The sequence below is a fragment of the Symphalangus syndactylus genome, chromosome 9 (assembly GCF_028878055.3).
Source record: "Symphalangus syndactylus isolate Jambi chromosome 9, NHGRI_mSymSyn1-v2.1_pri, whole genome shotgun sequence".
In the NCBI taxonomy this organism is placed as follows: domain Eukaryota; kingdom Metazoa; phylum Chordata; class Mammalia; order Primates; family Hylobatidae; genus Symphalangus; species Symphalangus syndactylus.
Window position 1 is genome coordinate 68871388 of NC_072431.2, and position 14597 is coordinate 68885984.

The 14597-nt window shown below is 45.1% G+C and overlaps 1 protein-coding gene across 14 annotated transcripts in view; it reads right to left on the reverse strand.

The window, feature by feature from the left end:
* The window catches only part of CALN1 (calneuron 1), a 676810-nt gene that overhangs the window by 15429 nt on the left and 646784 nt on the right, over positions 1 to 14597 (reverse strand). For all 14 annotated transcript variants that reach the window (XM_055292953.2, XM_055292955.2, XM_055292952.2 and 11 more), the window contains one exon: positions 14138 to 14294. In XM_055292953.2, the coding sequence (XP_055148928.1) occupies positions 14138 to 14294 (157 nt within the window). The remainder of the gene's footprint in view (positions 1 to 14137; positions 14295 to 14597) is intronic.

A 14597-nucleotide genomic window follows, 5' to 3' on the forward strand; every position in this document is an offset into this window, starting at 1 on the left:
TTGGCCACCTCTGTTCCTGCCAAGCAGGTCTCCTCATTTTCTTCAGTGTAGATCAGTGGTGGCTTTGATCTTGCCTCTTTTTCTTTTCTTTTCTTTTTTTCTTTTTTGAGATGGAGTCTCACTCTTGCCAGGCTGGAGTGCAATGGCACCATACTGGCTCACTGCAACCTCCAACTCCCTAGCGATTCTCCTGCTTCAGCCTCTCGAGTAGTGGGGAGGGGATTACAGGCACACACCACCACACTCAGCTAATTTTTGTATTTTTAGTAGAGACGGGGTTTCACCATGTTGGCCAGGATGGTCTCGATCTCTCGACCTTGTGGTCCATCCGCCTTGGCCTCCCAAAGTGCTGGGATTACAGATGTGAGCCACCATGCATGCCCGGCCATCTTCCCCCTTTTTCTCTGGGGCCTAGCCCAAACTTTTCTTTCCTCTGAGGTTTCTTCTGAACACCCTGCTCTATAAAAAGGGCCTGCTCCTTGTATTTATTTGTTGTAATGATCTAGCTTTCAATATTCATTTTTAATTAAGATATAGTTCACATACCATAAAATTGGCCCTTGTTCTAAAATTATGTCCAATTCAGCAGCGTTTAACACATTCGCAAGAGTGTGCAACCATCCCACTACCTAATTCCAGAGCATTTTATCACCCTAAAAAGAAATCTCAGGCACATTAACAGTCACTGCTCATTCCGCTCACTCTACAGCCCCAGGCAAACACTAATCTACTGTCTGTCTCTAAGGATTTGCCTACTCTGAATCTTTCAAATAAATACGATCACACAGTAGGTGACCTTTCGTGTCTGGCTTCTTTTAGCATGATTTTTCAAGGTTCCTCCAGCTGTATGTAGCATTTACCAGTACTTCATTCTTTTTTTTTTTTTTTTTTTTTTTTGAGACAGAGTCTTGCTCTGTCGCCCAGGCTGGAGTGCAATGGCACCATCTTGGCTCACTGCAAGCTCCGCCTCCCGGGTTCATGCCATTCTCCTGCCTCAGCCTCCCGAGTAGCTGGGACTACAGGCGCCCACCACCACACCCGGCTAATTTTTTGCATTTTTTTTTTAGTAGAGATGAGATTTCACCATGTTAGCCAGGGTGGTCTCGATCTCCTGACCTTGTGATCCACCTGCCTTGGCCTCCCAAAGTGCTGGGATTACAGGCATGAGCCACCGTGCCTGGCCATTTCATTCCTTTTTATGACTGGATAATATTTTATTGTATGAATATATCACACTTTGTTTATCCATTCGTAAGCTATAAACATTTGGGTTCCTTCTGCCTTTTGGGTACTATGAGTTCTGCCGCTATGAACATCCATGCACATGTTTACATGTCAACATATGTCTTAAATTCTCTTGGGTGCAAACCTAGAAGTTGAATTACTGGGTTATATAGTAACTCTTTCTTTCTTCTTTCTTTCTTTCTTTTTCTTTCTCTCTTTCTTCCTTTCTTTCTTTCTTTCTTTTTCTTTCTTTCTTTCTTTCTTCTTTCTTTCTCTCTCTCTCTCTCTCTTTCTTTCGTTTTTGAGACGGAGTCTCACACTGTCGCCAGGGCTGGTGTGCAGTGGCATGTTCTCGGCTCACTGCAACCTCTGCCTCCCAAATTCAAGTGATTCTCCTGCCTCAGCCTCCCGAGTAGCTAAGATTACAGGTTCCCGCCACCACACCCGGCTAATTTTTTTGTATTTTTAGTAGAGATGGGTTCCACTATGTTGGCCAGGCTGATCTCGAACTCCTGACCTCATGATCCACCTGCCTCTGCCTCCCAAAGTGCTGAGATTACAGGCATGAGCCACCGCGTCCAGCCTATGTTTCATTTTTTCAAGGAACTGACCTTTTGGGGTCTTACTGAATATGTCATGCTGCTGGTAATTCTTATCTATCTTCCCATTAAACCTTGGGCTCTTTTTCAGCACAGTCCTTGGCACAGTGGAAGCTCAGAAAGTATTTGGGAATGAAACGTGAGTTGAGGAGGCTGCGGCGGGAGGACACAGAGGCAGTTTCCTGTTTTCCTGCAAGCTTGTTCACAGGCTCCATGCATGACAGACTGGTGGCTGCCTCAGTGAGACCTGAGTGTGCAAGCTCTAGCGACAGACTGTTTGACTGTTTCTTTCCCTCTCTTATTTTAACAGCCATTCACACTGCTTCACTCGGCAAATGACAGGCAGTGGTTCTTGGCTTCTCTCCTGGAGACGGTCATCTGCAGAGATTCTGCCACTCATCAGCCTGTGGCCCTGGAGACAACAGGTTCATAATCCCTCTGCCTTCAATCTCCACATTTGGGAGCTGGGCTGCACGTTTTCAGAGACACTGTCTTCCAAATGAGGCAAATCAGAGCCATGAAAATTCTGATTCCTTGCTCCACGACAGACCAACAGAAGTCATATTATTTCTGGAAGGGAGGTGGGGGTGCAGGGATGCTAAAAAACAAAACAGTAGCAATCTCAACTCAGGTGATTCTTAGAATAACCAGAGCCACCAGGCCTGGGAGCTATTTTTGCTCTGTGATCCTTCCAGTTCTGATATTTTATGATTCTATGAAATTGGCTATTTATGCATCTTAAAATGGAACTAATTAAGAGCTTTTCAAAAAGAATTTTGTATACACCAATGATATCAGAAATGCCCGGCACCCAAAACTCAAAGGAAGAGCTGGAGGATGTGGCTTCTATGGAATAAGAGAGAGGCTGGTATGTTTCATGATGCTTTTAAGAGGAAGATACGTCATGCTGACTTGTGGGGCTGGGAGCTGCTCCCTTCTCCCCTACAAAATCTCATGCCCCGCATCTCAGGTTTGCTAGACCCCAGACAGCTCTGTTTTGCTTTGAGGGTCTTACAATGGACCCTCGTGCAGTAGCCGGGCATTGTTTTTGTCTCTCTGAAAGCCCTACCCCTTGTTCTAATAACAAAATTCATCTTTTGTGCTTGGGACCTGCACCACTCCATCTAGTGGAACTTAGTCCCTGACTTCACCTTTTCCACCATTGCAAACCAGTTGGCCAGGTGTCATACCCAAAGACTGTTCTGCAGTAGGCACCTGAGTTAAACAGGTTTGATTGGAGCTCCTTTTTGGATGAAGACAGATACTGAGAGAGAAAATCTTGAGACCTTGTGAAGAGAGAGTCTGCCCAAGAACGGAGCTAACAGGGAGTTAAAAAGGACGGAGAGAGGGAGAGGCAGAGAGCAGGCAAGAGAGAGAGAGACAGAGAGAGAGAGAGACACACACACAGAGAGAGAGAGAGAGAGACAGAGAGAGAGAGAGACAGAGAGAGAGACAGAGAGAGAGACAGAGAGAGAGAGACAGAGAGAGAGAGAGAGACACACACAGAGAGAGAGACAGAGAGAGAGAGACACACACACAGAGAGAGACAGAGAGAGAGAGAGACAGAGAGAGAGACAGAGAGAGAGAGAGACAGAGAGAGAGACAGAGAGAGAGACACACACAGAGAGAGAGAGAGACAGAGAGAGAGAGACAGAGAGAGAGAGAGACAGAGAGAGAGAGAGACACACAGAGAGAGAGAGAGACACACACAGAGAGAGAGAGAGACAGAGAGAGAGAGACAGAGAGAGAGAGAGACAGAGAGAGAGAGACACACACAGAGAGAGAGAGAGACAGAGAGAGAGAGACACACAGAGAGAGAGAGAGAGAGATGTTGCTTGAGCTCTTTGAGTCCAGGCCACCCAAAGTTCATGCACTTGACTTCCCCCATTATTTGAGCCAGTGCTTTTTAGTTTAAAAGAATCTTGGTTGGCTTTCTTTTATTTGCAACCCACACTATATTTTATTTATTTATTTATTTATTTTTAGAAACTGGGTTTCACTATGTCTCCCGGGGAGAGCAGTGGCATGATCATAGCTCACTGCAGCCTCGATCTCTTGGGCTCAAGAAATCCTCCTGTCTCAGTCTCCTGAATAGCTGGGACTGCACCATGCTTGGCTAATTTTTTAAAAAACTTTTTGTAAACACGGGTCTCACTATGCTGCCCAGGCTGGTCTTGAACTCCTGGGCTCAAGTGATCCTCCCACCTTTGCCTCCCAAAGTATTTGGATTACAGGTGTGAGCCACCATGCCTGGCTGGTAAGAGTCTTTTTTTTTTTTTTTTTTTTCTCAGATGGAGTTTTGCTCTGTCACCCAGGCTTGAGTGCAGTGGTGTGATCTCAGCTCACTGCAACCTCTGCCTCCAGGGTTCAAGCAATTCTCCTGCCTCAGCCCCCCAAGTAGCTGGGATTACAGGCATGCACCACCATGACTGACTAGCTTTTTTTTATATTTTTAGTAGAGATGGGGTTTCACCACGTTGGCCAGGCTGGTCTCGAACTCCTGACGTCGTGATCCACCTGCCTTGGCCTCCCAAAGTGTTGGGATTACAGGCATCAGCCACCACGCCCGGCTGAGAGTCTTGATGAATATCCTTGATACCCCCAATGTGGGCAGTGATTCGACTCTGGGAATGAATGTATCAACAGCAAGGCTCCCACCCCCTGCATTTGGTTCCTGCTCCATGAAGACATGGGACTCCAGCAGCAGCACATACTCAGCAATGTCTCCAGGTAAAAAAAATAACTAGAAGATAACTGGGGCTAGGGACTGGTTAGCCTTGCCTTTCATTCATTCACTTCCAGTGCTTACTAATATGTTGAGTTTTGTACTGAATATTGTCATGGATGACGTTGTTTAATCCTCAAAACAACTGTATGAGGAAGATTGTATCACGATTCCCCGTTCACAGATGGAGAAAATGAGGCCCTCAATATTTACTCAAGTGCCTCACTCAAGTGAGCACATGCTGGGGAAGGATTTTAAGCCAGGCTCATCCTGGGTGCAGAGCTGGAGCTCTTAACCAGCTCTGTTTTAGTGTATTTGTACAAAACAGCTCTCTGGGTCTTTATTTATTTATTTAGTTAGTTTTTGAGACAGAGTCTTACTCTGTTGCCCAGGCTGGAGTGCAATGGTGCGATCTCAGCTCACTGCAACCTCCGCCTCCTGGGTTCAAGCAATTCTCCTGCCTCAGCCTCCCGAGTAGCCGTGATTACAGGTGCCTGCCACCACACCCAGCTAATTTTTGTGTTTTTTTTTTTTTTTTTGTATTTTTAGTAGAGACAGGGTTTCACCATGTTGGTCAGGCTGGTCTCAAACTCCTGACCTCAAGTGATCCACCGGCCTCAACCTCCCAAAGTGCTGGGACTATAGGCATGAGCCGCCATGCCCAGCTGGGTCTCTATTTTCTATTTCAGAATCTCATTGCTTCCTACAGGTTTGCTGTGAAGGGTCCCCAAACAGAAGAAAAATTCCTTTTTGTCTGAAGTCCCAAATCTCTTTGAAAACTGTCCTCTGTCTCACCACTGGCTACTGACCTCAGCTCCTTAACCTCCTATGTCTATCCAAGGAGAAAGCTTTTATTTCAGGAAATTCACAGCACAGGAGAACTGCGAACAGATGGTGTTGATGACATATTGTGCCCTTTTCATTTAGATGGGCATGAGAGAACCATCGTGCATGGCCAGGTGATGGGGCAGGTCTCCCCATCCAGGTGTGAACTTGATGGCCCGACAAGAACGCTGTGACTTCAGCTGGGAAGACTGAGCTGGGAACCTTGGATTTGGCTGCAAAATTCCTTCTGACCTTCCACTGAGCCCAGAAGTTTCTGTATCTAAATATGACCATCATCATCCAGCCTTTATCAGCATTCCCAAGGTCACACAGCTAGTCGGCACAGAATCCACACCTCTTCCCCAGGGGGCTTCCTGGGGCTGCCTGGCCTGTGTCACCATCCTCAGCACTTGTTTCTTTTGTCCATCATATGGAAGCGCTGAGTGATTCAGAGCAGCTCTGTCTTGTCTTTCACAGAAACTATTTATTCCCCAGTTGGTGATTTCGCTTTACTTGCCTCTCCCGTGCCTGTTGTCAGAATGTCTAGAAAAATCTGACAGCTGGTATTCCATTTAGGGACAACACTTGGGGGATGTGTCTTGAGAGGGCGCGCACACAGATCTTGCTGCGCTTCTACTCAACTTCCAAATATATATAATATGCTTTCATCGGCGATGAAATGGAAAATGACTATGGGTGATGAAGCACCTTTTCGTATGAAGACTTAGAAATCCCTAAGCCCAGGTAAATGACCCAGGGTGACCAATGAAGAGGCCAGGGCCGGGCATTGACAGGTAGACCCGTTAAAATTATTTTTCTTTTGTTTTGACTCAGCAATTTTTTAAAAAAATTTAAGTTCCATGATACATGTGCAGAATGTGCAGGTTTGTTACATAGGTAAACGTGTGCCATGGTGGTTTGCTGTACCTATCAACCCATTACCTAGGTATTCAGCCCCGTATGCATTAGCTATTTATCCTGATGCTCTCCCTCCCATTGCCCCCTGACAGGCCCCGGTGTGTGTTGTTCCCCTCCCTGTGTCCATGTGTTCTCATTGTTCAACTCCCACTTATGAGTGAGAACATGTGGTGTTTGGTTTCCTGTTCCTGTGTTAGTTTGCTGAGGATGGTGGCTTCCAGCTTCATCCATGCCCCTGCAAAAGACATGATCTCATTCCTTTTTATGGCTGCATAGTATTCCATGGTGTATATGTACCACATTTTCTTTATCTAGTTAAAATTCTTTTTATAAAAACATTGAGACAGGGTTTCGCTCTGTCACCCAGGCTGTAGTGAAGTGGCACGATTGTGGCTTACTGCAGCCTCAACCTCCCAGGCTCAAGTGATCCTCCCACCTCAGCCTCCTGAGTAGCTGGGACTACAGGTGCCTGCCACCATGCCTGGTTAAGTATGTATGTATGTATGTATGTATGTATGTATGTATGTATCTGTCTGTCCGTCCGTCTATCTATCTATCTATCTATCTATCTATCTATCTATCTATCTATCATCTATCTATCTATCTATCGAGACAGGGTTTTGCCATGTTGCCCAGGTTGCAGGTTAAAATTCTTAGCCACTATTTGACTTGGGAAAAATGACTTCACTTTGTGGAGCCTCAGTTTCCTCATCTGCACAAAAATGGTAACAGAACTTGTCTTTCAGGGCCATGCAGAGGGGTCAGTGCAATGTGTTCATATTAGGTTGGTGCAAAAGTAATTGCAATTTTTGCCATTAAAACACTTGCCACTGCTGGGCACAGTGGCTCACATCTATAATCCCAGCACTTTGGGAGGCCGAGGTGGGTGGATCACCTGAGGTCAGGAATTCGAGACCAGCTTGGCCAACATGGTGAAACCCCGTCCCTACTAAAAATACAAAAATTAGCTGGGCGTGGTGGTGCGTGCCTATAATCCCAGCTACTCAGGGGGCTGAGGCATGAGAATTGCTTGAACCCAGGAGGTAGAGGTTGCAGGGAGTTGAGATCATATCACTTCGCTCCAGCCCAGGTGACAGAGCAAGACTGTGTCCAAAAAAAAAAAATTGCCATTCCTTTTAATGGCAAAAACCGCAATTACTTGTGCACTAACCTAATAAATGACCAGCACTTGGCAGGCATGTGTGACAGTTCCCTTCCACCCTCTTCCTCCTGGACTGCATCCATATGGATTAAACAGTAAACATCTTGGAAGCAAGCACTATCAACCTTAATAGATAGTATAATGTGTCATGGGAGCATTTAATAAGAATCTGGTGACGAGCAAATAGATGATTCAACCACAAAGACCACTAAATTCCATAGATGCCAGCAACTGGAACCAAATAATAAGATATAAATTCGTCTCAGTGTCATTGAGCTTATGATCTCTAAAACCAAGAATGTCTGGTGCCTAAAATGGGTGGAACTGAGGTAAAATGTCTTTAAGAACTCCCTTATTCAGCATGAATGGTGAATGGGTACTTTCAGTAGACACATACTTAAGTGTCCAACCTGTTATGGGGACACGGGCTTGGTAAGTTCTTTATTCAGAGTTGGGGTCTTGCTCTGTTGCCCAGGCTGAAGTGCACTGGTGCAATCATAGCTCACTGCAGCCTTGAACCCCTGGGCTCAAGTGATCCCTCCACCTCAGCCTCCCAAAGAGCTGAGACTACAGGCATGTGCCACCATGCTCAGCTAATTTAAACATTTTTCTTTTTGTAAGGAAGAGGTCTTGCTATGTTGCCAGGCTATGGTAATTTTTCCAAAAAATTAGGACGCAAAGATTGACAAGTAACAAAAAAGTATATCAAGCTGGGCATGGGGGCTCACGCCTGTAATCCCAGCACTTTGGGAGGCCAAGGATGGGGAATCACTTGAGGTCAGGAGTTTGAGACTAGCCTGGCCAACATGGTGAAACCTCGTCTCTACTAAAAATACAAAAATTAGCTGGGCATGGTGGTGCATGCCTGTAATTCCAGTAGCTCAGGAGGCTGAGGCAGGAGAATTGCTTTAACCCAGGAGGCAGAGGTTGCAGTGAGCCAAGACCGTGCCATTGCACTGGGCAACAAGAGCGAAACTCCGTATCAAAAAACATATATAAATAGAATAAAAAATAAAAAATATATAAATAGAATAAAAAATAAAAGGATGCTAATGGCATCCTCAAGTCTTCCCATTAATTTCTAATCGAGTCCTTGTCCCTCGTGCTGCCCACAGCAGCATTTTGAAATCTTTTCCACACTCCAGATCTCAGTCCTACCTCCAACTCTGCTAAGCTCCCAGCCCTCTGATGTGGGATTTTTAAAATTCCATCTCTGCCACAAATGTGTTTCTTTGCCTGTCTCCTAGTTTCTGGTGAAGAGGCAGATGTGCTGTTCCACCTTCTGATGACAAAGACCTTCCTAACTGCTGTGATTACCTGTTTGATCTAATGAGAGCAGCAGGAAACAACTTCCTAGGGATGAGGGGTGGGTTAGCAAGAGTAGAGAAGACCTGAGTGGGGGCTCTGGGGCTGAGGGAAGAGGCCCAGCCCATTCCTTTCCCTCTCATTGGTCATGTGGGGTTGTGAGGAGGATTCAGTTTAATGAGAAAAGAATTTCATCACTTGGAAGAAATAAAGGAAACCACCTTGGCCCTTCACAGTTAGGTGCTAGATTGATCAAGACTTGGGATGGAGGGAGCAGACAGAGTGAGTCAGGGATCTGAGATTGAACTGTTCTGCCCCTGTGAACCTTAGAAAATTAATCAAGGAAGAAGGGCAGGAGAGAAACAAAAATAAGCCAAATTTGCCACACACTCAGTATTGATCGTGAGGCCAGCTTGTTTTCCAACTTGCTTCCTCATAGGCGTTTGCAGCCTATTGCCCCAGAATCACATAGACCCTATTATAAGATTATAGTTCTTTATAATATAATGATTTATATTCCTTTGTGAATATACCTAGTAATGGGATTTCTGGGTCAAATGATATTTCTGCTCCTAGATCTTTGAGGAATTGCCACACCGTCTTCTGACAGACTGGATAAAGAAAATGTGGTACATACACACCATGGAATACTATGCAGCCATAAAAAGGAACAAGATCATGTCCTTGCAGGGACATGGATGGAGCTAGAAGCCAATCATTCTCAGCAAAGTAACACAGGAACAGAAAACCAAACGCTGCATGTTCTCACTCATAAGTGGGAGCTGAACAATGAGAACACATGTTGGGGAGAGGGGGATGGGGAGGAGAGCATCAGGAAAAATAGCTAATGCATGCTGGCTTAATGCCTAGGTAATGGGTTGATAGGTGCTGCAAATCACCATGGCACACATTTAAATGTAACAAACCTGCATGTCCTCCACATGTACCCCAGAACTTAAAAATTAAAATTAAAATTAATGAAAAAGAAAGCCAGACACGGCCAGGTATGGTGACTCACACCTGTAATCCCAGCACTTTGGGAGGCGGAGATGGGCGGATCACAAGGTCAGGAGATCAAGACCATCCTGGCTAACATGGTGAAACCCTGTCTCTACTAAAAACACAAAAAATTAGTCAGGCATGGTGGCGGGTGCCTGTAGTCCCAGCTACTTGGGAGGCTGAGGCAGGAGAATGGTGTGAACCTGGGAGGCGGAGCTTGCAGTGAGCCAAGATTGCGCCACTGCACTCCAGCCTGGGTGACAGAGCGAGACTCTGTCTCAAAAAAAAAAAAAGAAAGCCAGGTGCACATGCACACATACACACACACACACACACACGATTATAGATCCCCCCCTTTTTTTTTTGAGATGGAGTTTTCACTCTTGTTGCCCAGGCTGGAGTGCAATGGCGCAGTCTTGGCATACTGTAACCTCCGCCTCCTGGGCTCAAGCAATTGTCCTGTCTCAGCCTCCCAAGCAGCTGGGATTCCAGGCACATGCCACCACCGCAGGCTAATTTTTGTATTTTTAGTAGAGACGGGGTTTCATCATATTGGTCAGGCTGGTCTCGAACTCCTAACCTCAGTTTATCCACCCACCTTGGCCTCCCAAAGGGCTGGGATTACAGGCGTGAGCCACTATAATTCCTTTTAATTGCCCTATTGATAACAAGTTGAACAGTATAAAACATTAAGTTTTCCCTTTGAGATATTCTTTAGGTTCTGCATATCAATGAGACTACTGATGTCAGCTGGTCTGAAGGACCCCATAGGGAGCTGACTTACCAAAGAATGCAGTTTCCACATCCTGATGGTTTCATCAAATCAACAACCCCAATTTTTCAATCTCTTGCCCTCCACAATCCCCTTAAAAACCCTAGCTCAACACTCCTCAGGGAATGGATTTGAGATTTCTTCCTGTCTCCTTGCTCAGCTACCCTACTGTCATTAAACTGTTTCTCTGCTGCAAACCCTGCTGTCTCAGTGTATTGGTCTATTACTGAACAGCGGGCATAAGAACCTGGTGGTCCTGTAGCAGGACATCAGCAAGGGCATGGTTGGCGTGGCTGGACAAGGCATGCAGCTTAGGCTAAGGGCAAAAGAGGATAGGGAGGAGCTGACAGTTTGGGAGAGATGGGGAGGCCCCAAAGGGCTCAAGGCTGGGAGGAGGAGAGGGAGATTTAGGAGGTGGAAGCAATCTAACTGTGCAATCAGGTCTTGATAGAAGAAGGGAAAGGTTCAAAATGCCAACAGGCCCCCGTCTGTGGATATGGGACCAATACGGAAGCGAAGGGTCTAAGGTGAGCCACAGGGTCTCAGACAAACTCCTCTAGTCCTAGGAGGCTGAGCAGGTAGACTCAGGAACTCAGTATTCTCTTCCTAGACACCTCTGCCCAAAATGCAACCAGGGAGGCTCTTTCTTGCATGTGGAAAGGCCTGTGAGCATTAAATATATTCACCCATGACTTTGATCATGCTTGAAAAATTCTTAAACCTAAACACAAATCAATGAGCTTGTGTCTGGGGGACAAACAACCCTGACATAATGTTTTTACAAAGTTCCTCTGAGATAAAAATATGCAAAAGGGATTATGTAATGAAGGTCCCAGAGGTCATACAAGAATGCAACGTGCAAATTACAAAATAACAGCTTTTTAAAGTGAAATAAGATAATGAATTTTAAACCACTTAGTGCAGTGCCTGGACTAACAGGCTCACACCTGTAATCCCAGCACTTTGGGAGGCTGAGGAGGGGGAATCACTTGAGGTCAGGAGTTCAAGACCAGCCTGGCTAACACGGTAAAACCCCACCTCTACTAAAAACACAAAAATTAGGCCGAGCGTGATGGCTCACGCCTGTAATCTCAGCATTTTGGGAGGCCGTGGTGGGCGGATCACGAGGTCAGGAGATTGAGACCATCCTTGCTAACACAGTGAAACCCCATCTCTACTAAAAATACGAAAATTAGCCGGGCATGGGGGCGGGTGCCTGTAGTCCCAGCTACTGGGGAGGCTGAGGCAGGAAGATTGCTTGAACCCGGGAAGCAGAGGTTGCAGTGAGCCGAGACTGCGCCACTGCACTCCAGCCTGGGTGACACAGTGAGACTCTGTCTCAAAAACAAACAAAACAAAACAAAACAAAAATATTACTATAGTTATTGGTTAGGTAATGGTTAGGTACCTAAACATGGTTAGATAATACCATAATTATTACCATAATTATTAGTTATGATATTTATTAAATACCATGGTAATAATTATTACCATAATGGTTAATTAATGTTAAGCCACTTAGTGCAGTGCCTGGGCTAATAGTTATTAATGGCAATTAACAATGGTAATAATTATTAGTCCAGGCACTGCACTGACTTAAAATTATTAATTAACCATTATGGTAATAATCATTAATAAACATTAATAATTATAACAACAAGCATTAATAATTATTAATAAACAATTATTAATACTTGCATTATGGTTATTAATAAATATTATAATTGCTATTAATGATCATTCATTATATATTAATCATATTACATTAATTAAAATAAGCTATTGACAAATCATTAAAGCAAATCCAGCAAGGCTTCTATTTGGTAGCCCCTTTGTCAGGCATTTATTTGATTAATGTATAAGGCTTTGAGAAATAAAAAGGCCTTACTTCGAATTTAGATTATTTCCCAGTATAGCCTGACCTTTCCCAAATTACTAAGATCTATGACATTTCCCTGAACAAAACACTGATCCACCAACAAAGGCTGTTGTGGAAAATGAGATGATACCCAAAAATACCCTTCTCCACCCATCTCAAGAGTGCTCACTAGCAGTAGAGGGCTTGAGCCCCACACGCTTTCATTGTGTGGGGCTCACATTGTCTGTCAGCCCCCAAGCGAGATGGATTGGGAAGGCCAGGTCTGCTGTTTTCCCAAGTTTCAGTTCCCAATCCCTTCGCTCCTCACCCCTCCTCACCCTCGCATGTCCTGCTGGAAATGGCCTTGGCTGTGACCACCCCATCCTGCCCTTATAAGATCAGTGTGACTCACACTCCAAATACAGTCATTGATGCTGTCACCCCATTGTCACAGCAAGGAGACCAAGGCAGCTTCAGGACCACAGGTGGGTTTTGTTTGATGCACATGGCTGTTTTGCAGTGTTTAAATTTGAGTGACTTCAGAAGAGATCATCGCTCTCTGCTTTGCAACAGTCTCCACTACTCCCTCTCTCCCACTGTTTGCAACCTTGGAGTATAGGCCATCTCCTGTTCCTTCCTGTCCTGGCCTTTAATGCTGGCTCCATGATGCAGCAATTCAGCCAAGACAGGGCTGATGGGAGCCTGGGTTTGCATGGACAGTTCTGGTGCTTGGGACCAGCTCAGCTCCAAGCACACTAGCCTCCCTCCATAGCACTCACTGGCTCTAAGGGAGACAGCTACGAGACCAGGCAAGCAAATATATCCTTCTGGTGTCTATGTGACAGCTTCCCAACTATGTATACTGACTTATTTAAATGTTCAAAAAAAAAGAAAAGAAAAGAAAAAAAAATTTGACCTCCTTAAGAAATGTCAGAATTGAACAGAAAAGTCGCTGATAGCCTGCTATATGATGTTTTAATGTAATTAAAAATTTTTTTTCTATACATCCGGGGTATTAAAGCCACTCTGATTTTCAAAGTTGGAAGGAAGGATTAAATCCTTTAGCTTCTCAGAATTCTCTACTGATTAGGAGATTCAGTAGGCTCTCTTTTTTCTTTAAATTTGTTTTCATGAATAATAAAAAAAAAAAACCTCTCATGGGTCTCTTTTTTGGCCTCCAGAGAACTTTATTTCTTCTGTAACTACTTGGTTAAGTTCATCAAAGGACTCTGTCCCTTTTTTTTTTCTTTTTTTTTGGCCAGTGCATTTGGGAACATAGAGGTCATCCATTCCTAAGAATTCTGCGAAGTAGGTGTAATTATCCTGATGTTTATAGGTGAGGAAACACAGAGAAGGTCCATCCTTTGCCCAACGCCACACAACGGACTCCACCCAAGTTTGCCGGACAGCCAAAATAGGCTCTCTGCACCGCTCCATGCAGCCACAACAAGAAAAGGCAAACAGCACAAAACCACACATCCAATCACACGCAGACCTCAGAGAGCCTTGAAAGAAAGGACAGGGTCAATGGAGATTCTGCAAAAAATGCAGAATTTGGAGGAAAAAGATGGGGAAAATGAAACCCACCGCATCTTAGCAGAAAAGGTATTTAACCTCAGTCCTGGATTTTTGGCTTCAGTACAAGGCCACATCAGCCCCGGAGCCTGTGTGTAAACACATTTTTCATATAGAGAGCGTGGTGCATTGGCCTGTCCCGGACCGGGGAGGGGACAGCAGCAGGGGCACCTACCTCCTTCGAACTCTGTTTGGCAGTTCCCCGAGGTCTCGTTCAGGCTTTCTTCCTCATTGATAATGATGTTCTCAATGTCCTTCATCGTTAGGTGGTCTCGGAAGGCATGATAGAGAATGTGCTTCAACTCTTCCAGAGTTATTCTTTGCATGTCAAACTGTGGAGATAAAGAGTAGTGAGATGGTCAGAAACATGTGGAGATGGGAAGTCGGGTTGGGCCATGACAGTCAAGACCCACAGCTGCTCTGCAGAAACTTGTCTCAGCGTTTCAGGATATCAGGTGAACAGTGTTCCATCCTGTTCAGCTCCAAGTATACTCGCGAACTTGCAGGGACTTATTGGGATGATAGAGAGTGGAACATATTCCCTTCACTTTAGATTCTTGGAGGAAAAAAAATGCCACCCGCCAGTCTGGTTTCCTATTCACCCAGCCATCTGCTGTCAACCCTGCGTACCTTGT